At 44.7% G+C, this 26,815-nt stretch overlaps 1 protein-coding gene across 2 annotated transcripts in view; it reads right to left on the bottom strand.

The window, feature by feature from the left end:
- Positions 1-1,363: 1,363 nt before the first annotated feature.
- LOC129849539 (WD repeat-containing and planar cell polarity effector protein fritz homolog) overlaps positions 1,364-26,815 on the bottom strand; it is a gene marked incomplete at its 5' end in the record, with an annotated part of 32,562 nt that continues 7,110 nt past the window's right edge. The window contains 2 exon segments of one of the 2 annotated variants that reach the window (XM_055916354.1): positions 1,364-1,886; positions 3,318-3,406. In XM_055916354.1, coding sequence (XP_055772329.1) covers positions 3,351-3,406 — 56 coding nt within the window. 2 annotated transcript variants of the gene reach the window in all.

Consider the following 26,815-nt stretch of genomic DNA (forward strand, 5'->3'; position numbering starts at 1 on the left):
TCTGCTCTGTGGTTCTAATCAAGATAGTGTATATATTAATAAACTTGAGCAGATGGTTTCCCCAGACACAGATTAAACCTGGACTAGACACAGAGTCCAGACACAGATTAAACCTGGACTAGACACAGAGTCCAGACACAGATTAAACCTGGACTAGACACAGAGTCCAGACACAGATTAAACCTGGACTAGACACAGAGTCCAGACACAGATTAAACCTGGACTAGACACAGAGTCCAGACACAGATTAAACCTGGACTAGACACAGAGTCCAGACACAGATTAAACCTGGACTAGACACAGAGTCCAGACACAGATTAAACCTGGACTAGACACAGAGTCCAGACACAGATTAAACCTGGACTAGACAGAGTCCAGACACAGATTAAACCGAGTCCTGGACTAAAAAACGTGGAGATTCTCTATAATGGGTTTTAGCCCAGCACTAGGTGTAATCTGAGATTATTTAACTATTTGTAGTCCGAGCCTACACCTAAAGGCCTACAGTAGACATATAAAAACAGATTTTAAATGTAGCCCAATTACTTTTATTCCAGTTTTTGTAGGTTTTATTTAAAAATGTGAAGTCATTGAATTATGTGATATTAGGCTACAGTAGTTGTTTGAAAGTGACATATATCAGGAGATAAAACCAATGACATATCACTTATCCAAACAGCTGCTCTCTGAGTATCACTGAACAAAACAGAACCATTTCTGTTTACATAAGACAAGTATTAGCCTTGTATCACCAGACAGAAATATCATTATTTTCACCAATCTCTCTCCCAAAACGATTGACATACAATTTTGTTGTTGAACCCTAACAAAACAACACAAAGAAGGAAAACACAGAAACCAACCCATCCTGACTGACTGATGTTTTCTGTCCATTTCACCATACTTTCCAGCATCCGATTCGTTGTTGTATATATTTTTTAGAAGCAAATCCTCTTAGAATGCAGAGTAAATAGATTAGGATTCAGTGGAGGATTAGGGTCTGCGCGCTGCTGTCAGATTAGTCCCGAGCGCAGCGCGTCGACAGCTCGTGACAAGGCCATGGCTGCTGTTCAGGAAAGGGGCTCGAGCTGCTCCGTTCGGCGCGCAGTGCTTCTGCCCGTGCTCACCGCTTAAAAATCGTTTGTTATATTGGCTTCCGTTCATGAATAAAAACCGTCGGCAGCCCGTAATCTCGACACATACACACAGTAGCCTACACGGTACACAGTACAATACTGTAGGCCACATCATCTGATAGACTATAGAGAGACCAAACATTCACTGCCTCAGCATGCCTAATGATAGTGGGGTTGACATATTTTAGTGTGCAACAAATACAAGGGACTGGCCTAAAAGCCATAAACACAAGATACAAAACCTCTTTAATACAGCAATACAATAGGCTAGTTTACAGCTCTGTATTAGGATACTGTAAATTGTGACCAGGATCAATCATGAAAAACAAAAAGCCTAATTACTGCACTGTTTTAAACGAGGCTGGGATTAAAGAACATTTCAATTAAATGGGCAGAAAATGTAAAACACAATTTTTCAGCAGGAGGGCTGGGTGAGAGAACTGAGATGGGGCTGGACAGGGCTAGGCCTATATAGCCTATACAACGTTCTGTAAAATAAAACCTACTAGCAAGACATTAGCATATTTATTCACATTTGACTTAGACTTAAATTCATAATTCTTAGGCTAATCACGCATCAACATTTCAGAATAGAGCTAGATCAGTTATCAGATATATTTACAGAATACATTTGATTAAAAAAATGCATAAAAAAAAGATGGAGTTTACAGTCGAGAAAGAAAAGGTCAAAGGATGTTTTCAAACAAGACCAAAATGAACCACTTTCAGCTTCCCCGAGTCTTCGTTCACCTGAGAGGGGGGAAGAAAGAGGGGGGAAGAAAGAGGAGGGAAGAAAGAGGGGGGAAGAAAGAGGAGGGAAGAAAGAGGGCGGAAGAAAGAGGGCGGGAGAAAGAGGGGGGAAGAAAGAGGAGGGAAGAAAGAGGGCGGAAGAAAGAGGGGGGAAGAAAGAGGAGGGAAGAAAGAGGAGGGAAGAAAGAGGGGGGAGAAAGAGACCAGCTAAATCTTGAATTTGGACTTCCCTCTCCTCCCCTCCCCTCTCCTCCTCTCTCCAAACCATTGTCACTCAGGGCGACCTCCCCGGCCTTGAGCCGTGTGTTAATAGTGGTTATGATCGACATTAAAACCCTAACAACGGTAACTAGATACATATTTAAACAGCATTGTAAATTCTTCCTCCAATAGCCTACAGTCTGGATCCCTGAGTGACTGTGTGGTTCAGTGCCGAGACAATCTCCCGCTAACCGCCCCAAAACATGAATTATTACTACGACGAAGATGATGAAGATGCGGAACGCGTCCCAAATGGCATCGTATTCCCTATCTAGTGCACTACTGTAGACCAGAGCCCTATTCCCTATCTAGTGCACTACTGTAGACCAGAGCCCTATTCCCTATCTAGTGCACTACTGTAGACCAGAGCCCTATTCCCTATCTAGTGCACTACTGTAGACCAGAGCCCTATTCCCTATCTAGTGCACTACTGTAGACCAGAGCCCTATTCCCTATATAGTGCACTACTGTAGACCAGAGCCCTATTCCCTATCTAGTGCACTACTGTAGACCAGAGCCCTATTCCCTATCTAGTGCACTACTGTAGACCAGAGCCCTATTCCCTATCTAGTGCACTACTGTAGACCAGAGCCCTATTCCCTATCTAGTGCACTACTGTAGACCAGAGCCCTATTCCCTATCTAGTGCACTACTGTAGACCAGAGCCCTATTCCCTATCTAGTGCACTACTATAGAACAGAGTCCTACTCCCTATCTAGTGCACTACTATAGACCAGAGCCCTATTCCCTATCTAGTGCACTACTATAGACCAGTGCACTACTATAGACCAGAGCCCTATTCCCTATCTAGTGCACTACTATAGAACAGAGTCCTACTCCCTATATAGTGCACTACTTTAGACCAGAGCCCTATTCCCTATATAGTGCACTACTTTTGACAGGGCCCCATGGGATTCCCTATGGGCCTTGGTCAAAAGTAGTGTGTATATATACAGTGTGGTGAAAAAGTATTTGCCCCCTTCCTGCACATTTGTCACACTTAAATGTTTCAGATCATCAAACAACTGTTAATATTACACAGAGATAACCCAACACACACACACACACACACACACACACACACACACACACACACACACACACACACACACACACACACACACACACACACACACACACACACACACACACACACACACACACACAAACCTGTTTGTCTCCATGGTCATGCCTGATCAGTGCTCAGGGTCCCGGTGTTTCTCTCCTCCAGTGGCCAGCTCCTGTTGGTCGGTCCTGCTCTGCTGATTAACCAATCACAAGAGAGACAATCAGAATGTGCAGAGATCTACAGGACCCAGCAGATGGCCAAGGTATCTACCAGTAGTAAGTAGCCATCCTGGATGGCCAAGGTATCTACCAGTAGTAAGTAGCCATCCTGGATGGCCAAGGTATCTGCTCGTAGTAAGTAGCCATCCTGGATGACCAAGGTATCTGCTCGTAGTAAGTAACCATCCTGGATGGCCAAGGTATCTACCAGTAGTTAGTAGCCATCCTGGATGGCCAAGGTATCTGCTGGTAGTAAGTAGCCATCCTGGATGACCAAGGTATCTGCTCGTAGTAAGTAACCATCCTGGATGGCCAAGGTATCTACCAGTAGTAAGTAGCCATCCTGGATGGCCAAGGTATCTACCAGTAGTAAGTAACCATCCTGGATGGCCAAGGTACCTACCAGTAGTAAGTAGCCATCCTGGATGGCCAAGGTATCTGCTCGTAGTAAGTAACCATCCTGGATGGCCAAGGTATCTACCAGTAGTAAGTAGCCATCCTGGATGGCCAAGGTATCTACCAGTAGTAAGTAACCATCCTGGATGGCCAAGGTATCTACCAGTAGTAAGTAGCCATCCTGGATGGCCAAGGTATCTGCTCGTAGTAAGTAACCATCCTGGATGGCCAAGGTATCTACCAGTAGTAAGTAGCCATCCTGGATGGCCAAGGTATCTACCAGTAGTAAGTAACCATCCTGGATGGCCAAGGTACCTACCAGTAGTAAGTAGCCATCCTGGATGGCCAAGGTATCTGCTCGTAGTAAGTAACCATCCTGGATGGCCAAGGTAGATGCTCGTAGTAAGTAGCCATCCTGGATGACCAAGGTATCTGCTCGTAGTAAGTAACCATCCTGGATGGCCAAGGTATCTACCAGTAGTAAGTAGCCATCCTGGATGGCCAAGGTATCTACCAGTAGTAAGTAACCATCCTGGATGGCCAAGGTATCTACCAGTAGTAAGTAGCCATCCTGGATGGCCAAGGTATCTGCTCGTAGTAAGTAACCATCCTGGATGGCCAAGGTATCTGCTCGTAGTAAGTAGCCATCCTGGATGGCCAATGTATCTGCTCGTAGTAAGTAGCCATCCTGGATGGCCAAGGTATCTACCAGTAATAAGTAGCCATCCTGGATGGCCAAGGATCTGCTCGTAGTAAGTAACCATCCTGGATGGCCAAGGTATCTGCTCGTAGTAAGTAACCATCCTGGATGGCCAAGGATCTGCTCGTAGTAAGTAACCATCCTGGATGACCAAGGTATCTGCTCGTAGTAAGTAACCATCCTGGATGGCCAAGGTATCTACCAGTAGTAAGTAGCCATCCTGGATGGCCAAGGTATCTGCTCGTAGTTAGTAGCCATCCTGGATGGCCAAGGTATCTGCTCGTAGTAAGTAGCCATCCTGGATGGCCAAGGTATCTGCTCGTAGTAAGTAGCCATCCTGGATGGCCAAGGTATCTACCAGTAGTAAGTAGCCATCCTGGATGGCCAAGGTATCTGCTCGTAGTTAGTAGCCATCCTGGATGGCCAAGGTATCTACCAGTAGTAAGTAGCCATCCTGGATGGCCAAGGTATCTGCTCGTAGTAAGTAACCATCCTGGATGGCCAAGGTATCTGCTCGTAGTAAGTAGCCATCCTGGATGGCCAAGGTATCCAATTTGTAAGTCGCTCTGGATAAGAGCGTCTGCTAAATGACTTAAATGTAAAATGTAAATGTATCTGAGAACGTGTTCTCAACTTGCCTACCTGGTTAAATAAAGGTTAAATAAAAAATAAAAAATCTGCTCGTAGTAAGTAGCCATCCTGGATGGCCAAGGTATCTGCTTATAGTAAGCGCCCAGAACGGGTCATAGGAGCAGGAGGCTGTTTCTATAGCGTGAGGCAGGAGGCTGTTTCTATAGCGTGAGGCAGGAGGCTGTTTCTATAGCGTGAGGCAGGAGGCTGTTTCTATAGCGTGAGGTAGGAGGCTTCGCCTCCACTGGACCTGAAGGGTTTCTCAGAACTTTGACAGCTCTGTTATTGAGATCAGGACAACAACATTAAGGTAAGAAACAGTATACAATTCGTGTTTTATGTTGGTAATTCTAATATTTACATTTCATAGTATTTTTTCCGATTTCTAAAATGAATCTTTGAAATGAACCTTTGATAACAAGCCGAGGAGACAGTCAGTCAAAACGAGGCAAGGTTGCTAGCTAGTTGATTTATCTCTTCTCTTGTCTTTTTTATGTTCATGTTTTCTTTGATAGCTGTACAAAATACAATGCTCATATTGACAATTTGAAGAGTATTTGTCATTAGGTATTAGCTTGAGCTAATACTAGCTTGTAGCTAGCTAGCAAGCTAGAAGAGTAGTAGCTAGCTAGCTAAGAAGAGAGAGCTGCAGCAGGATTGCTACTTCACCAGTAAAATGTATGATATCCATATAATTATTAGCTAGAAAGATAGATAACTAGCTACATATCTCATCAGGTAGCCACCTCTTTATCTGTGATGTGATTCATAAAAATAGTCAGCCAGCTGTCATTAGAAGCCAAAACGAACTGGCTAGTGATTTGATATGTAGCTAGCTAGATAGATATGTAGCTAGCTAGATAGATATGTAGCTAGCTAGATAGATATGTAGCTAGCTAGATAGATATGTAGCTAGCGAGATAGATATGTAACTAGCGAGATAGATATGTAGCTAGCTAGATAGATATGTAGCTAGCTAGATAGATATGTAGCTAGCTAGATAGATATGTAGCTAGCTAGATAGATATGTAGCTAGCTAGATAGATATGTAACTAGCTAGATAGATATGTAGCTAGCTAGATAGATATGTAGCTAGCTAGATAGATATGTAGCTAGCTAGATAGATATGTAGCTAGCTAGATAGATATGTAGCTAGCTAGATATGTAGCTAGCTAGAGAGATATGTAGCTAGCTAGAGAGATATGTAGCTAGCTAGCTAGAGAGATATGTAGCTAGCTAGATAGATATGTAGCTAGCTAGATAGATATGTAGCTAGCTAGAGAGATATGTAGCTAGCTAGAGAGATATGTAGCTAGCTAGATAGATATGTAGCTAGCTAGATAGATATGTAGCTAGCTAGATGACTACATAGCTAGACCTCGTATTAGGTGTCTGTTTATCTGTGATATGATTCCTAAAAATAGTAGCAAAGCCTTCTGGCTGTTAATTGCAAGAATGAATCTAGCCTAAGCCTTATGATTTAATTTAACTATTCAAGTCAGTTAAGAACAAATTCTTACAATGACGGCCTACACCGGCCAAACCCGGCCGACGCTGGGCCAATTGTGCGCCGCCCTATGGGACTCCCAATCACAACCGGATGTGATGCAGCCTGGAATCAAACCAGGGACTCTTGCACTGAGATGCAGTGCCTTAGACCGCTGCACCACTCGGGAGCCTGATGATCGCTAACTAAGCCAGCTAGATAATTACTTTTGAAAGGTCAGGCTCAGAAAGTACTTGATAATGATGCATTGTTGGTATGTACTATTAGACCTGTATATACATGAGGTCTATGTTCTTCAAATATAATCTCTCTCTGTGGTGGACTGTCAGCTCTCAGACCTTCATGAGACAGTCAATTCTCTGTCTGGTGGACTGTCAGCTCTCAGACCTTCATGAGGGGACAGTCAATTCTCTGTCTGGTGAACTGTCAGCTCTCAGACCTTCATGAGGAGACAGTCAATTCTCTGTCTGGTGAACTGTCAGCTCTCAGACCTTCATGAGGAGACAGTCAATTCTCTGTCTGGTGGACTGTCAGCTCTCAGACCTTCATGAGGAGACAGTCAATTCTCTGTCTGGTGGACTGTCAGCTCGCAAACCTTCATGGGGAGACAGTCAATTCTCTGTCTGGTGAACTGTCAGCTCTCAGACCTTCATGAGGAGACAGTCAATTCTCTGTCTGGTGGACTGTCAGCTCTCAGACCTTCATGAGGAGACAGTCAATTCTCTGTCTGGTGGACTGTCAGCTCGCAAACCTTCATGGGGAGACAGTCAATTCTCTGTCTGGTGGACTGTCAGCTCTCAGACCTTCATGAGGAGACAGTCAATTCTCTGTCTGGTGGACTGTCCGCTCTCAGACCTTCATGAGGAGACAGTCAATTCTCTGTCTGGTGGACTGTCAGCTCTCAGACCTTCATGAGGAGACAGTCAATTCTCTGTCTGGTGGACTGTCAGCTCTCAGACCTTCATGAGGAGACAGTCAATTCTCTGTCTGGTGGACTGTCCGCTCTCAGACCTTCATGAGGAGACAGTCAATTCTCTGTCTGGTGAACTGTCAGCTCTCAGACCTTCATGAGGAGACAGTCAATACTCTGTCTGGTGGACTGTCAGCTCTCAGACCTTCATGAGGAGACAGTCAATTCTCTGTCTGGTGAACTGTCAGCTCTCAGACTTTCATGAGGAGACAGTCAATAGAGAGAGACCAGACAGTCAATAGAAACTGTCCCCACAGTGACAAGGACAGGCAGAGGCTGGAGAGACTGGACAACATGCTGCTGAGGCTGCAGACAATCACACCCTCACCGGACACACTGACACAGCCTAGGTGAGCCTAGGTGAACTTCAGTACTGGACGAGTACTGGACGACTACTGTAGAAATTGTTATCTTTGTTACAGGAAAGATGGAAAGGAGAATATGACACGGTTTGTGTAGCACCAGAATGCAAGGGTAAGCAGTTACGCATCGTAGGGGACAGACATTGTTTTAGGTTGTGGCACTCTGGTAAATCTGTGACTCATTACAGACATAGGCACTAGTAAAGGGACTCCTAGTCTTCACCCAGTAGCTCACATTGTCACTGGTCATTTCGCTTCACGCCAGGCCGATTCATACCAAAGTCTATATAAATGGGACCTGATGCATCTCTGCTTGGCACTCAGCATTCAGGAGATTGGGGGTAAGGCACTGAGATAGACTAGTGTCCTGTCCAGGGGGTGTACTGAGGAGATAGACTAGTGTCCTGTCCAGGGGGTGTAATGAGGTGATAGACTAGTGTCCTGTCCAGGGGGTGTACTGAGGAGATAGACTAGTGTCCTGTCCAGGGGGTGTACTGAGGAGATAGACTAGTGTCCTGTCCAGGGGGTGTACTGAGGAGATAGACTAGTGTCCTGTCCAGGGGGTGTACTGAGGAGATAGACTAGTGTCCTGTCCAGGGGGTGTACTGAGGAGATAGACTAGTGTCCTGTCCAGGGGGTGTACTGAGGAGATAGACTAGTGTCCTGTCCAGGGGGTGTACTGAGGAGATGGACTAGTGTCCTGTCCAGGGGGTGTACTGAGGAGATAGACTAGTGTCCTGTCCAGGGGGTGTACTGAGGAGATAGACTAGTGTCCTGTCCAGGGGGTGTACTGAGGAGATAGACTAGTGTCCTGTCCAGGGGGTATACTGAGGAGATAGACTAGTGTCCTGTCCAGGGGGTGTACTGAGGAGATGGACTAGTGTCCTGTCCAGGGGTGTACTGAGGAGATAGACTAGTGTCCTGTCCAGGGGGTGTACTGAGGAGATAGACTAGTGTCCTGTCCAGGGGGTGTACTGAGGAGATAGACTAGTGTCCTGTCCAGGGGGTGTACTGAGGAGATAGACTAGTGTCCTGTCCATGGGGTGTACTGAGGAGATAGACTAGTGTCCTGTCCAGGGGGTATACTTGTACACAGTGGTGGAAAAAGTACTCAATCATCATACTTGAGTAAAAGTAAAGATACCTTAATAAAAAATTACTCAAGTAAAAGTGAATGTCACCCAGTAAAATACTACTTGAATAAAAGTCTAAAAGTATTTGGTTTTAACTGTACTTAAGTATCAACATTAAATGGAATTGCTAAAATGTACTTAAGTATCAAAACTAAAAGTATAAACCATTTAAAATTCTGTATATTAAGCAAACCAGACGGCACAATTTTAGTATATTTTTTTTAACTTACGGATAGCCAGGGGCACACTCCAACACTAAGACATAATTTACAAACGAAGCATTTGTGTTTAGTGAGTTTGCGAGATAAGAGGCAGTAGGGATGACCAGGCATGTTCTCTTGATAAGTGTGTGAATTGGACCATTTTCCTGTCAAAATGTAACGACTTCTTTTGGGTGACAGGGAAAATATATGGAGTAAAAAGTACATTATTTTCTTTAGGAATGTAGTGAAGTAAAAGTAAAACATTTAAATAGTAAAGTACAGATACCCCAAAAACGACTTAAGTAGTACTTTAAAGTATTTTTACTTAAGTACTTTACACCACTGCTTGTACATCAAGCTGCACGCTACGGAAACAATAAGAAGGAAAGAAATTCCACAAATTAACTTTTAACAAGACACACCTGTTAATTGAAATGCATTCCAGTTGACTACCTCATAAAGCTGGTTGAGAGAATGCCAAGAGTGTGCAAAGCTGTTATGAAGGCAAAGGGTGGCTACTTTTAAGAATCTCAAATATAACATATATTTTTGATTTGTTTAACACTTTTTTGGTTACTACATGATTCCATATGTGTTATTTCCTAGTTTTGATGTCTTCACTATTATTCTACAATGTAGAAAATAGTACAAAATAAAGAAAAACCCTTGAATAAATATATAAACACAATTGTATAAGGAATTGGCAACTCGCTCTCATTCTGAGAAGCAAGGTAGGACACTTGACACTTTCAACATGTGAACAAAGTGGACAGGTTAGTATGCTGTTCAAACAGTTGGAGACGGACAGTAGTGGAGGTCCAGAACAGTTACACTGTTCTGCCTTGTTAGCTAGCAAATAGATCCACTTTGGCTGAACATGAAATACACACTGAGTGGACAAAACATTAAGAACACCTGCTCTTTCCATGACAGACTGACCAGGTGAAACCAGGTGAAAGCTATGATCCCTTATTGATGTCACTTGTTAAATCCACTTCCATCAGTGTAGATGAAGGGGAGGAGACCGGTTAAAGAAGGATTTTTAAGCATTGAGACAATTAAGACATGGATTGTGTTTGTGTGCCATTCGGGAGTGAATGGGTAAGATCAAAAAATGTAAGTGCCTTTGAACGGGGTATGGTAGTAGGTTTCAGGAACACCGGTTTGTGTCAAGAACTGCAACGCTGCTGGGTTTTTCACACTCAACAGTTTCTCGTGTGTATCAAGAATGATCCACCACCCAAAGGACATCCAGCCAACTTGACACGACTGTAGGAAGCATTGCGGTCAACATGGGCCAGCTTCCCTGTGGAATGCTTTCAACACCTTGTAGTCTCTCTTTATGTAGTGTTGTGGAGTCTCTTTATGTAGTGTTGTAGTGTCTCTTTATGTAGTGTTGTGGAGTCTCTTTATGTAGTGTTGTAGTGTCTCTTTATGTAGTGTTGTGGAGTCTCTTTATGTAGTCTCTCTTTATGTAGTGTTGTAGTGTCTCTTTATGTAGTGTTGTGGTGTCTCTTTATGTAGTGTTGTAGTGTCTCTTTATGTAGTGTTGTAGTGTCTCTTTATGTAGTGTTGTAGTGTCTCTTTATGTAGTGTTGTAGTGTCTCTTTATGTAGTGTTGTGGTGTCTCTCTTTATGTAGTGTTGTAGTGTCTCTTTATGTAGTGTTGTGGTGTCTCTTTATGTAGTGTTGTAGTGTCTCTTTATGTAGTGTTGTAGTCTCTCTTTATGTAGCGTTGTGGTGTCTCTTTATGTAGTGTTGTGGTCTCTCTTTATGTAGTGTTGTAGTCTCTCTTTATGTAGTGTTGTGGAGTCTCTTTATGTAGTGTTGTAGTGTCTCTTTGTGTAGTGTTGTAGTGTCTCTTTATGTAGTGTTGTGGTCTCTCTTTATGTAGTGTTGTAGTGTCTCTTTATGTAGTGTTGTAGTCTCTCTTTATGTAGTGTTGTGGTCTCTCTTTATCAATCAATTTTTCAATCAATTTTATTTTATATAGCCCTTCGTACATCAGCTAATATCTCGAAGTGCTGTACAGAAACCCAGCCTAAAACCCCAAACAGCTAGTAATGCAGGTGTAGAAGCACGGTGGCTAGGAAAAACTCCCTAGAAAGGCCAAAACCTAGGAAGAAACCTAGAGAGGAACCAGGCTATGAGGGGTGGCCAGTCCTCTTCTGGCTGTGCCGGGTGGAGATTATAACAGAACTATGCCAAGATCTTCAAAAATGTTCATAAGTGACAAGCATGGTCAAATAATAATCATGAATAATTTTCAGTTGGCTTTTCATAGCCGATCATTAAGAGTTGAAAACAGCAGGTCTGGGACAGGTAGGGGTTCCATAACCGCAGGCAGAACAGTTGAAACTGGAATAGCAGCAAGGCCAGGCGGACTGGGGACAGCAAGGAGTCACCACGGCCGGTAGTCCCGACGTATGGTCCTAGGGCTCAGGTCCTCCGAGAGAAAGAAAGAGAGAAGGAGGAAATTAGAGAGAGCCAAGATTTTCAAAATGTTCATAAATGACAAGCATGGTCAAATAATAATCAGGAATAAATCTCAGTTGGCTTTTCATAGCCGATCATTAAGAGTTGAAAAAAGCAGGTCTGGAACAGGTAGGGGTTTCGTAACCGCAGGCAGAACAGTTGAAAATGGAATAGCAGCAAGGCCAGGCGGACTGGGGACAGCAAGGTGTCAGCATGCCCGGTAGTCCTGACGTATGGTCCTAGGGCTCAGGTTCTCAGAGAGAAAGAGAGAACGAGAGAATTAGAGAGAGCATACTTAAATTCACACAGGACACTGGATAAGACAGGAGAAGTACTCCAGGTATAACCAACTGACCCTAGCCCCCCGACACATAAACTACTGCAGCATAAATACTGGAGGCTGAGACAGGAGCGGTCAGGAGACACTGTGGCCCCATCCGAAGAAACCCCCGGACAGGGCCAAACAGGAAGGATATAACCCCACCCACTTTGCCAAAGCACAGCCCCCGCACCACTAGAGGGATGTCCTCAACCACCAACTTACAATCCTGAGACAAGGCCGAGTATAGCCCACAAAGGTCTCCACCACAGCACAATCCAAGGGGGGGCGCCAACCCAGACAGGAAGATCACATCAGTAACTCAGCCCACTCAAGTGACGCACCCCTCCTAGGGACGGCATGAAAGAGCACCAGCAAGCCAGTGACTCAGCCCCTGTAACAGGGTTAGAGGCAGAGAATCCCAGTGGAGAGAGGGGAACCGGCCTGGCAGAGACAGCAAGGGCGGTTCGTTGCTCCAGAGCCTTTCCGTTCACCTTCACACTCCTGGGCCAGACTACACTCAATCATATGACCTACTGAAGAGATAAGTCTTCAGTAAAGACTTAAAGGTTGAGACCGAGTCTGCGTCTCTCACATGGGTAGGCAGACTGTTCCATAAAAATGGAGATCTATAGGAGAAAGCCCAGCCTCCCGCTGTTTGCTTAGAAATTCTAGGGACAATTAGGAGGCCTGCGTCTTGTGACCGTAGCGTACGTATTGGTATGTACGGCAGGACCAACTCGGAAAGATAGGTAGGAGCAAGCCCATGTAAGGCTTTATAGGTTAACAGTAAAACCTTGAAATCAGCCCTTGCCTTAACAGGAAGCCAGTGTAGGGAAGCTAGCACTGGAGTAATATGATCAAATTTCTTGGTTCTAGTCAGGATTCTAGCAGCCGTATTTAGCACTAACTGAAGTTTATTTAGTGCTTTATCCGGGTAGCCGGAAAGTAGAGCATTGCAGTAGTCTAACCTAGAAGTAACAAATGCATGGATTAATTTTTCAGCATCATTTTTGGACAGAAAATTTCTGATTTTTGCAATGTTACGTAGATGGAAAAAAGCTGTCCTTGAAACAGTCTTGATATGTTCGTCAAAAGAGAGATCAGGGTCAAGAGTAACGCCGAGGTCCTTCACAGTTTTATTTGATTTAACAGAAGATCTCTTTGTTTCTTGGGACCTAGAACAAGCATCTCTGTTTTGTCCGAGTTTAAAAGTAGAACGTTTTCAGCCATCCACTTCCTTATGTCTGAAACACAGGCTTCTAGCGAGGGCAATTTTGGGGCTTCACCATGTTTCATTGAAATGTACAGCTGTGTGTCATCCGCATAGCAGTGAAAGTTAACATTATGTTTTCGAATAACATCCCCAAGAGGTAAAATATATAGTGAAAACAATAGTGGTCCTAAAACGGAACCTTGAGGAACACCGAAATGTACAGTTGATTTGTCAGAGGACAGACCATTCACAGAGACAAACTGATATCTTTCCGACAGGTAAGATCTAAACCAGGCCAGAACTTGTCCGTGTAGACCAATTTGGGTTTCCAGTCTCTCCAAAAGAATGTGGTGATCGATGGTGTCAAAGGCAGCACTAAGGTCTAGTAGCACGAGGACAGATGCAGAGCCACGGTCTGACGCCATTAAAAGGTCATTTACCACCTTCACAAGTGCAGTCTCAGTGCTATGATGGGGTCTAAAACCAGACTGAAGCATTTCTTATACATTGTTTGTCTTCAGGAAGGCAGTGAGTTGCTGCGCAACAGCTTTTTCTAAAATTTTTGAGAGGAATGGGAGATTCGATATAGGCCGATAGTTTTTTATATTTTCCGGGTCAAGGTTTGGCTTTTTCAAGAGAGGCTTTATCACTGCCACTTTTAGTGAGTTTGGTACACATCCGGTGGATAGAGAGCTGTTTATTATGTTCAACATAGGAGGGCCAAGCACAGGAAGCAGCTCCTTCAGCAGTTTAGTAGGAATAGGATCAGTAGGATCAGTAGGATCCAGGTTTAGAGGCCATGATTATTTTCATCATTGTGTCAAGAGATATAGTACTAAAACACTTAAGTGTCTCTCCCGATCCCAGGCCCTCGCAGAGCTGTGCAGATCCAGGACAGCTAAGCCCTGGAGGAATACGCAGATTCAAAGAGGAGTCCGTAATTTGCTTTCTAATGGTCATGATCTTTTCCTCAAAGAAGTTCATGAATTTATTACTGCTGAAGTGAAAGCCATCCTCTCTTGGGGAATGCTGCTTTTTAGTTAGCTTTGCAACAGTATCAAAAATAAATTTTGGATTGTTCTTATTTTCCTCGATTAAGTTGGAAAAGTAGGATGATCGAGCAGCAGTGAGGGCTCTTCGGTACTGCACGGTACTGTCTTTCCAAGCTAGTCGGAAGACTTCCAGTTTGGTGTGGCGCCATTTCCGTTCCAATTTCCTGGAAGCTTGCTTCAAAGCTCGGGTATTTTCTGTATACCAGGGAGCTAGTTTCTTATGACAAATGTTTTTCGTTTTTAGGGGTGCAACTGCATCTAGGGTATTGCGCAAGGTTAAATTGAGTTCCTCAGTTAAGTGGTTAACTGATTTTTGTCCTCTGATGTCCTTGGGTAGGCTGAAGGAGTCTGGAAGGGCATCAAGGAATTTTTGTGTTGTCTGAGAATTTATAGCACGACTTTTGATGCTCCTTGGTTGGGGTCTGAGCAGATTATTTGTTGCGATTGCAAACGTAATAAAATGGTGGTCCGATAGTCCAGGATTATGTGGAAAAACATTAAGATCTACAACATTTATTCCATGGGACAAAACTAGGTCCAGAGTATGACTGTGGCAGTGAGTAGGTCCAGAGACATGTTGGACAAAACCCACTGAGTTGATGATGGCTCCGAAAGACTTTTGGAGTGGGTCTGTGGACTTCTCCATGTGAATATTAAAATCACCCAAAATTAGAATATGATCTGCTATGACTACAAGGTCTGATAGGAATTCAGGAAACTCAGAGAGGAACGCTGTATATGGCCCAGGAGGCCTGTAAACAGTAGCTATAAAAAGTGATTGAGTAGGCTGAATAGATTTCATGACTAGAAGCTCAAAAGACGAAAACGCCATTTTTTTTTTGTAAATTGAAATTTGCTATCGTAAATGTTAGCAACACCTCCGCCTTTGCGGGATGCACGGGGGATATGGTCACTAGTGTAACCAGGAGGTGAGGCCTCATTTAACACAGTAAATTCATCAGGCTTAAGCCATGTTTCAGTCAGGCCAATCACATCAAGATTATGATCAGTGATTAGTTCATTGACTATGACTGCCTTTGAAGTGAGGGATCTAACATTAAGTAACCCTATTTTGAGATGTGAGGTATCACGATCTCTTTCAATAATGGCAGGAATGGAGGAGGTCTTTATCCTAATAAGATTGCTAAGGCGAACACCGCCATGTTTAGTTTTGCCCAACCTAGGTCGAGGCACAGACACGTCCTCAATGGGGATAGCTGAGCTGACTACACTGACTGTGATAGTGGCAGACTCCACTAAACTGGCAGGCTGGCTAACAGCCTGCTGCCTGGCCTGCACCCTATTTCATTGTGGGGCTAAAGGAGTTAGAGCCCTATCTATGTTGGTAGATAAGATGAGAGCACCCCTCCAGCTAGGATGGAGTCCGTCACTCCTCAGCAGGTCAGGCTTGGTCCTGTTTGTGGGTGAGTCCCAGAAAGAGGGCCAATTATCTACAAATTCTATCTTTTGGGAGGGGCAGAAAACAGTTTTCAACCAGCAATTGAGTGCTGAGACTCTGCTGTAGAGCTCGTCACTCCCCCTAACTGGGAGGGGGCCAGAGACAATTACTCGATGCCGACACATCTTTCTAGCTGATTTACACGCTGAAGCTATGTTGCACTTGTTGACCTCTGACTGCTTCATCCTAACATCGTTGGTGCCGACGTGGATAACAATATCTCTATACTCTCTACACTCGCCAGATTTAGCTTTAGCCAGCACCATCTTTAGATTAGCCTTAACGTCGGTAGCCCTGCCCCCTGGTAAACAGTGTATGATCGCTGGGTGATTCGTTTTAAGTCTAATACTGCGGGTAATGGAGTCGCCAATGACTAGGGTTTTCAATTTGTCAGAGCTAATGGTGGGAGCCTTCGGCGTCTCAGACCCCGTAACGGGAGGAGTAGAGACAAGAGAAGACTCAGACTCCGACTCGCTACATAATGGGGAAAACCGGTTGAAAGTTTCTGTTGGCTGAATGAGCGACACCGGTTGAGCATTCCAACAGCATTTCCCTCCAGAAGCCATGAGAAAGTTGTCCGGCTGCGGGGACTGTGCGGGGGGATTTATACTAACGTTACTATCTGTACTTACTGGTGGCACAGACGCTGTTTCTTCCTTTCCTACACTGAAATTACCCTTGCCTAACGATTGCGTCTAAAGCTGGGCTTGTAGCACAGCTATTCTCGCCGTAAGGCGATCGTTCTCCTGTATATTATGAGTACAGCGACTGCAATTAGAAGACATCATGTTAATGTTACTACTTAGCTTCGGCTGTTGAAGGTGTTGACGAACCATGTCCAGATAAAGCGTCCGGAGTGAAAAAGTTGAATGAGGGAAAAAAGTTGCGATGGAAAAACTAAAAATATAAACGGTAATTAAAAACAAAAACAAAACAAAAAACGTAAAGTTGTCAGCTAGCAAAGTAAAGTAAAGTTCGCAGCAAAACGCACAGCAACAAGACGCACAGCAACACGTAGTGTTGTTATGTAGTGTTGTGGAGTCTCTTTATGTAGTGTTGTAGTGTCTCTTTATGTAGTGTTGTAGTGTCACTTTATGTAGTGTTGTAGTGTCTCTTTATGTAGTGTTGTAGTGTCTCTTTATGTAGTGTTGTGGTGTCTCTCTTTATGTAGTGTTGTAGTGTCTCTTTATGTAGTGTTGTGGTCTCTCTTTATGTAGTGTTGTGGTGTCTCTTTATGTAGTGTTGTGGTGTCTCTCTTTATGTAGTGTTGTGGTCTCTCTTTATGTAGTGTTGTGGTGTCTCTCTTTATGTAGTGTTGTGGTGTCTCTTTATGTAGTGTTGTAGTGTCTCTTTATGTAGTGTTGTAGTGTCTCTTTATGTAGTGTTGTGGTCTCTCTTTATGTAGTGTTGTGGTGTCTCTTTATGTAGTGTTGTAGTGTCTCTTTATGTAGTGTTGTAGTGTCTCTTTATGTAGTGTTGTGGTGTCTCTTTATGTAGTGTTGTGGTGTCTCTTTATGTAGTGTTGTGGTGTCTCTTTATGTAGTGTTGTAGTGTCTCTTTATGTAGTGTTGTAGTGTCTCTTTATGTAGTGTTGTAGTCTCTCTTTATGTAGTGTTGTAGTGTCTCTTTATGTAGTGTTGTGGTGTCTCTTTATGTAGTGTTGTAGTGTCTCTTTATGTAGTGTTGTGGTGTCTCTCTTTATGTAGTGTTGTAGTGTCTCTTTATGTAGTGTTGTGGTCTCTCTTTATGTAGTGTTGTAGTGTCTCTTTATGTAGTGTTGTGGTCTCTCTTTATGTAGTGTTGTGGTGTCTCTCTTTATGTAGTGTTGTGGTCTCTCTTTATGTAGTGTTGTGGTGTCTCTCTTTATGTAGTGTTGTGGTGTCTCTTTATGTAGTGTTGTAGTGTCTCTTTATGTAGTGTTGTGGTGTCTCTTTATGTAGTGTTGTGGTGTCTCTTTATGTAGTGTTGTAGTGTCTCTTTATGTAGTGTTGTAGTGTCTCTTTATGTAGTGTTGTGGTGTCTCTCTTTATGTAGTGTTGTGGTGTCTCTTTATGTAGTGTTGTGGTGTCTCTTTATGTAGTGTTGTAGTGTCTCTTTATGTAGTGTTGTAGTGTCTCTTTATGTAGTGTTGTAGTCTCTCTTTATGTAGTGTTGTAGTGTCTCTTTATGTAGTGTTGTGGTGTCTCTTTATGTAGTGTTGTAGTGTCTCTTTATGTAGTGTTGTGGTGTCTCTTTATGTAGTGTTGTGGTCTCTCTTTATGTAGTGTTGTGGTGTCTCTTTATGTAGTGTTGTGGTCTCTCTTTATGTAGTGTTGTGGTGTCTCGCTTGTCGTGATGTGTGTTTTGTCCTATATTAGCCCCCGTCCTCGCAGAGGGCCTTTTTCCTTTTGGTAGGCCGTCGTTGTCAATAAGAATCTGTTCTTAACTGATTTGCCTAGTTAAATAAAGGTTTAAATATATATTATGGTTGTGGAAGGCTTATATACAGCCTAGATATCATTTAACAAGCTCTGAATTCATTAGGTTATTGCTAATTGTTTGCATTTGACCTTTAATTGTGCAACAAAGCTTATTTAGATTAAAAAAAAATTTAAATGGAGATATACTGCATATCGTGAATTGCCCATAAGTTTAGATATGATTTTTAGGCCAAAGCCGTAGCTGACACTACGGCTTTCAGGGCTGGGCTGTGTGCCTCCATCTCTACTCATAGATCCCAGATAGACAGAGGGGTCTATTCACTCTGAACCTGGAACCGGGTTTCCTGGTTAAACCAGACTGTGACATTACAGGGACTAAAATACATCTGACCCAGTATCAGTGGTTAAGGGGGCAACTTCTATGCTATATAATCCACTACACTAGGCTTCCAGCTAAATAGAAACATCAGCCAATTCCCAAAGACAGTAGAAACAGAGAGATGGGGGAGACGATGTGCTACTTCCTCTATTCAACATTAGTCAGATAGAGGAACGTTGGTCCCCTTCCCAGATTTCCGTCTCTTCCTCCTCTCTCTCTCTCTCCCCCAAACCGTCATTGTTTCTCGTCTCCATCTCTTCTCGCCGAGCCACACGGGAGGAATAATGCCCCCCCCATCCCCTCCTCCATCTCACTAAGCTGTCATTGGCTCCACATAACAAACAATGAAACTTCATCTGAGACCAGATTACCATGGTTTCAATAAAAACTACAGATTGAGAGAGAAAAAGAATGTAAAACAGAAAAGGGAAGAGGGGAAATGAATTGTCTCTTCTCTTCTCTCTCTGTAGTTATGATGTTTGGGGAGGTATCTTGATCTGTGTGTCTTAGGCAATGTCAGCTGTCCAGGGGAGAACCTGGGTATAGACCAGGGGAGAACCTGGGTATATAGTCCAGGGGAGAACCTGGGTATAGACCAGGGGAGAACCTGGGTATATACTCCAGGGGAGAACCTGGGTATAGACCAGGGGAGAACCTGGGTATATAGTCCAGGGGAGAACATGGGTATAGTCCAGGGGAGAACATGGGTATATACTCCAGGGGAGAACCTGGGTATAGACCAGGGGAGAACCTGGGTATATAGTCCAGGGGAGAACATGGGTATAGTCCAGGGGAGAACATGGGTATAGTCCAGGGGAGAACATGGGTATAGTCCAGGGGCTTTTAACTGCCAAATCACCCTGACCCTCTTTTCTTCTTTCTGTTTTAAAAAGAGCTTAAGTCTCCTGCACGGTGTTGGGCTGTAAGCACAACCCCCACCTGTGGACGTCGGGCCCTCATACCACCCTCATGGAGTCTGTTTCTGACCGTTTGAGCAGACACATGCACATTTGTGGCCTGCTGGAGGTCATTTTGCAGGGCTCTGGCAGTGCACCTCCTTGCACTAAGGCGGAGGTAGCGGTCCTGCTGCTGGGTTGTTGCCCTCCTACGGCCTCCTCCACGTCTCCTGATGTACTGGCCTGTCTCCTGGTAGCGCCTGCATGCTCTGGACACTACACTGACAGACACAGCAAACCTTTTTGCCACAGTTCGCATTGATGTGCCATCCTGGATGAACTGCACTACCCGAGCCACTTGTGTGGGTTGTAGACTCCGTCTCATGCTACCACTAGAGTGAGAGCACCGCCAGCATTCAAAAGTGACCAAAACATCAGCCAGGAAGCATTGGAACTGAGAAGTGGTCTGTGGTCACCACCTGCAGAATCACTCCTGTTTTGGGGGGTGTCTTGCTAATTGCCTATAATTTCCACCTTTTGTCTATTCCATTTGCATAACAGCATGTGAAATTTATTGACAATCAGTGTTGCTTCCTAAGTGGACAGTTTGATTTCACAGAAGTGTGATTGACTTGGAGTTACATTGTGTTGTTTAAGTGTTCCCTTTATTTTTTTGAGCAGTGTATAAACATGACCCTCTTCCTTCCCTTCTCCTCTTCCTTCCCCTCTCCTCTCCTCTCCTTTAGTCACACCGTTTCATTGAGTCTTTCATGTTTGTGAGTGTGTTGTTCCTAAACACAGAGATGACGCCTCTGCTCTAGAGACCGGAGATGGAGCGGTTTGAGAGGCAAAATGGGGCTTTAATGTGTCTTTTTAATGTCTTCGGTCCACTACAGACTTATTTATGGACTGTCTCAATGTCTCCGGTCCACTATAGACTTAGTGATGGACTGTCTCAATGTCTCCGGTCCATTACAGACATAGTTATGGACTGTCTCAATGTCTCCGGTCCACTATAGACTTAGTGATGGACTGTCTCAATGTCTCCGGTCCACTACAGACTTAGTGATGGACTGTCTCAATGTCTCCGGTCCACTACAGACTTAGTGATGGACTGTCTCAATGTCTCCGGTCCACTACAAACTTAGTGATGGACTGTCTCAATGTCTCCGGTCCACTACAGACTTAGTGATGGACTGTCTCAATGTCTCTGGTCCACTACAGACTTAGTGATGGACTGTCTCCGGTCCACTACAGACTTAGTGATGGACTGTCTCAATGTCTCTGGTCCACTACAGACTTAGTGATGGACTGTCTCCGGTCCACTACAGACTTAGTGATGGACTGTCTCCGGTCCACTACAGACTTAGTGATGGACTGTCTCAATGTCTCTGGTCCACTACAGACTTAGTGATGGACTGTCTCCGGTCCACTACAGACTTAGTGATGGACTGTCTCCGGTCCACTACAGACTTAGTGATGGACTGTCTCTGGTCCACTACAGACTTAGTGATGGACTGTCTCAATGTCTCCGGTCCACTATAGACTTAGTGATGGACTGTCTCCGGTCCACTACAGACTTAGTGATGGACTGTCTCCGGTCCACTACAGACTTAGTGATGGACTGTCTCAATGTCTCCGGTCCACTACAGACTTAGTGATGGACTGTCTCCGGTCCACTACAGACTTAGTGATGGACTGTCTCAATGTCTCCGGTCCACTACAGACTTAGTGATGGACTGTCTCCGGTCCACTACAGACTTAGTGATGGACTGTCTCCGTCCACTACAGACTTAGTGATGGACTGTCTCTGGTCCACTACAGACTTAGTGATGGACTGTCTCCGTCCACTACAGACTTAGTGATGGACTGTCTCTGGTCCACTACAGACTTAGTGATGGACTGTCTCCGGTCCACTACAGACTTAGTGATGGACTGTCTCTGGTCCACTACAGACTTAGTGATGGACTGTCTCCGGTCCACTACAGACTTAGTGATGGATTGTCTCCGGTCCACTACAGACTTAGTGATGGACTGTCTCCGGTCCACTACAGACTTAGTGATGGACTGTCTCTGGTCCACTACAGACTTAGTGATGGACTGTCTCCGTCCACTACAGACTTAGTGATGGACTGTCTCTGGTCCACTACAGACTTAGTGATGGACTGTCTCCGGTCCACTACAGACTTAGTGATGGATTGTCTCCGGTCCACTACAGACTTAGTGATGGACTGTCTCCGGTCCACTACAGACTTAGTGTGGACTGTCTCCGGTCCACTACAGACTTAGTGATGGACTGTCTCCGGTCCACTACAGACTTAGTGATGGACTGTCTCCGGTCCACTACAGACTTAGTGATGGACTGGTAAAAAGCATCAGGCAGACAGACTCCAGATGGGTTGGACATTTAAAATGTCACTAGAACACAGAACATGGAAGAATGCGTGACTACGTCGTTTTGGATAAAAGGGTCAGCTAAATGACATACAGTACTGGTCAAAAGTTTTAGAACACCTACTCATTCAAGGGTTTTTCTTCATTTGTAATATTTCTACATTGTAGAATAATAGTGAAGACATCAAAACGATGAAATAACATATACAGAATCATGTAGTAACCAAGAAAGTGTTAAACAAATCAAAATATATTTTATATTTGAGATTCTTTAAATAGCCACCATTTGCCTTGATGACAGCTTTGCACACTCTTGGCCCACCACTCCCACCTGTCTGTCTGTCCTGTGAGCTAGGCCCTGTTGTCTGTCCATTGGTCGATCCAGTCTCGTCCTGTCTGTCTGTCTGTCCTGTGAGCTAGGCCCTGTTGTCTGTCCATTGGTCGATCCAGCCTCGTCCTGTCTGTCTGTCTGTCCTGTGAGCTAGGCCCTGATGTCTGTCCATTGGTCGGTCCAGCCTCGTCCTGTCTGTCTGTCTTGTGAGCTAGACCCTGTTGTCTGTCCAGCCTCGTCCTGTCTGTCTGTCTGTCTGTCCTGTGAGCTAGGCCCTGATGGCTGTCCATTGGTCGGTCCAGTCTCGTCCTGTCTGTCTGTCCTGGGAGCTAGGCCCCGTTGGCCCTGTTGTCTGTCCGTCCGTCCGTCTGTCCGTCTTGTGAACTAGGCCCTGTTGGCTGTCCATTGGGTCGGTCCATCCTCGTCCTGTCTGTCTGTCCCCTAGTGTGGAACCACACGCCGTTCCTCCCTCTAAGTGTGGACGGTGGCTCATCTGACGCTCGCACGCACGCACGCACGCACGCACGCACGCACACACACACACACACACAAAGAGGTTACACATCTGTGTCACCAGATAGATAGAGGATCTGATAAAGAGATAAATTGAGTCGAGCAATAGAGAGAGAAAGAGAAAGAGAAAGAGAGAGAGAGAAAGAAAGAGAGAGAGAGGAGAAGGAGTCAGAGAGACAGGGAGGAGAAGGAGTCAGAGAGACAGGGAGGAGAAGAACACACTGCAGTTAACAGGCTTTTCCCTGATGCGAGACAACCAAGACGAGAGAGAGGTAGGAGAGGATCAGGGAGAGGAGGAGGAGAGGATCAGGGAGAGGAGGAGGAGAGGATCAGGGAGAGGAGGAGGAGAGGAGGAGGAGAGGATCAGGGAGAGGATCAGGGAGAGGAGGAGGAGAGGATCAGGGAGAGGAGGAGGAGAGGATCAGGGAGAGGAGGAGGAGAGGATCAGGGAGAGGAGGAGGAGAGGATCAGGGAGAGGAGGAGGAGAGGATCAGGGAGAGGAGGAGGAGAGATAAACCTCCACTCTTCAACACAGAGAAAGATCCTGCAGCTACACCAGCCATTGTGTGGGAGAAACAGGAGAGGAGGAGAGGAGGGAGAAGAGACGTGAGAGTTGGCTTCTCTTCTTGGCTAAACGCTGAACGCTCGAAGAAAGAAAGGAATCTTCCCTCGCACTCGTTCGCTAGTCTTCCACTCACAATAGAGTATCTAACCAAATCACTCGTTCGCTAGTCTTCCACTCACAATGGAGTATCTAACCAAATCTACACACTTGTCAGCCAGATGTGTAGAAGCGATTTCCACCCACACACAAAGGGCTACAAAGCCTTGTCAGTGTGTGTGTGTGTGTGTGTGTGTGTGTGTGTGTGTGTGTGTGTGTGTGTGTGTGTGTGTGTGTTTAAAGCCAGGAGAGAGGCTCTGATAGCTCTGTCAAGGGTTTTACAGTTGGAGAAGAGAGGGAAGACTTGAGTATTATAGACTACATAACAGACAGATGTCATTAAGAGTGTATTATAGACTACATAACAGACAGATGTCATTAAGAGTGTACTATAGACTACATAACAGACAGATGTCATTAAGAGTGTATTATAGACTACATATCAGACAGATGTCATTAAGAGTGTATTATAGACTATATAACAGACAGATGTCATTAAGAGTGTATTATAGACTACATAACAGACAGATGTCATTAAGAGTGTATTATAGACTACATAACAGATGTCATTAAGAGTGTATTATAGACTACATAACATATGTCATTAAGAGTGTATTATAGACTACATAACATATGTCATTAAGAGTGTATTAATGAATACATAACAGACAGATGTCATTAAGGTCAAAGGTTAGGTACACAAGACAAATGTGTATCCGGACTACTTCACAAAAATTCAACAATCAGTTCTCAATTATATGCGCAGAGAATGGGTCATTTTAGTCAAATTGATACAATTTATGCACTAAAAGGTCATTTGAACAGTATCTCCAAGCAGAACTTGACCTGCTGTGGGACATTGTTGCATACGAAGGCAGGTGATTGGCTGAGAGTGATTTCTACCTGCAGTGACATTATGCTGAAAGAACATTACATTGACTCATGATGATATATATTTGCTCAGCATTTAGTGGTAGAGGGAAAGAATAGAGCTACGGATGAATAGAAACTACAACCAATGAAACAACCTGGGGTGTATTCATTAGTTCTACACTGTGGCAAATCGTTTTGCACCTGCTCATCTCTCCATCCATTCGGGGCCCACTGCGCACAACTTGTTGCGCATACTAAAAGAGCTCAACTTTGGCTATATTGTTGATTAAGATTATAGGGAAACTGACAAGATCAGGACCACTTCACACAAATTCAACAATCAAGTCTCCATTGTACGGGTAGAATGGGTTCATTTAGTCAAATTGCTACAATTTATGCAATTAACCGAATTTGACCGGTTTTACTTTTTAACCATGTCAAAGTTCCAAGCTGAACTTGGCCTGCTGTGATCTTTGTGGCAGGTGATTGACAGAATTCTACCTGCAGTGACATTATCCTGGAAGTAACAGATTCATTCATGATGATATTTGTCCACCATTTAGTGGCGGAGGAATTGTTCTGTTAGCTAAGCTAGCTCGACTAACGTGCAACACTGTAAATCAGCGAGCCTCTACATAATGAAAAGGAGCTTAAAACATTGTTGGACAGTAGTTTTTAGTCTACCAAGGGCCTCGTGACTTGACTTATGACTCCAGTATACAGGACGCAGACTTGGACTGGAACACTAGGGACTTGGACTGGAACACAAGGGACTTGGACTGGAACACTAGGGACTTGGACTGGAACACTAGGGACTTGGACTGGAACACTAGGGACTTGGACTGGAACACTAGGGACTTGGGACTCTAGGACATGGACTGGAACACTAGAGACTCTAGGACATGGACTGGAACACTAGAGACTCTAGGACATGGACTGGAACACTAGGGACTCTATGACATGGACTTGAACACTAGGGACTAGGACATGGACTGGAACACTAGGGACTCTAGGACATGGACTGGAACACTAGAGACTCTAGGACATGGACTGGAACACTAGGGACTAGGACATGGACTGGAACACTAGGGACTCTAGGACATGGACTGGAACACTAGAGACTCTAGGACATGGACTGGAACACTAGAGACTCTAGGACATGGACTTGAACACTAGGGACTAGGACATGGACTGGAACACTAGGGACTCTAGGACATGGACTGGAACACTAGAGACTCTAGGACATGGACTGGAACACTAGAGACTCTAGGACATGGACTGGAACACTAGGGACTAGGACATGGACTGGAACACTAGAGACTTGGGACTCTAGGACATGGACTGGAACACTAGAGACTCTAGGACATGGACTGGAACACTAGGGACTTGGACTGGAACACTAGGGACATGGACTGGAACACTAGGGACTTGGGACTCTAGGACATGGACTGGAACACTATAGACTCTAGGACATGGACTGGAACACTAGGGACTCTAGGACATAGACTGGAACACTAGAGACTCTAGGACATGGACTAGAACACTAGAGACTCTAGAACATGGACTGGAACACTAGGGACTAGGACATGGACTGGAACACTAGGGACTTGGGACTCTAGGACATGGACTGGAACACTAGAGACTCTAGGACATGGACTAGAACACTAGAGACTCTAGGACATGGACTGGAACACTAGGGACTAGGACATGGACTGGAACACTAGAGACTTGGGACTCTAGGACATGGACTGGAACACTAGAGACTCTAGGACATGGACTGGAACACTAGGGACTTGGACTGGAACACTAGGGACATGGACTGGAACACTAGGGACTTGGGACTCTAGGACATGGACTGGAACACTATAGACTCTAGGACATGGACTGGAACACTAGGGACTCTAGGACATAGACTGGAACACTAGTGACTCTAGGACTTGGACTGGTACACTAGAGACTCTAGAACATGGACTGGAACACTAGGGACTAGGACATGGACTGGAACACTAGGGACTTGGGACTCTAGGACATGGACTGGAACACTAGAGACTCTAGGACATGGACTGGAACACTAGAGACTCTAGGACATGGACTGGAACACCAGGGACTCTAGGACATGGACTGGAACACTTGGGACTCTAGGACATGGACTGGAACACTTGGGACTCTAGGACATGGACTGGAACACTATAGACTGTAGGACTTGGACTGCAACACTAGGGACTATGACATGGACTGGAACACTAGGGACTTGGGACTCTAGGACATGGACTGGAACACTAGAGACTCTATGACATGGACTGGAACACTAGAGACTCTAGGACATGGACTGGAACACTAGAGACTCTAGGACATGGACTGGAACACTAGAGACTCTAGGACATGGACTGGAACACTAGAGACTAGGACATGGACTGGAACACTAGGGGCTTGGGACTCTAGGACATGGATGGAACACTAGGGACTCTAGGACTTGGACTGGAACACTAGAG

This window comes from Salvelinus fontinalis, unplaced genomic scaffold (assembly GCF_029448725.1).
Source record: "Salvelinus fontinalis isolate EN_2023a unplaced genomic scaffold, ASM2944872v1 scaffold_1520, whole genome shotgun sequence".
Lineage (NCBI taxonomy): Eukaryota > Metazoa > Chordata > Actinopteri > Salmoniformes > Salmonidae > Salvelinus > Salvelinus fontinalis.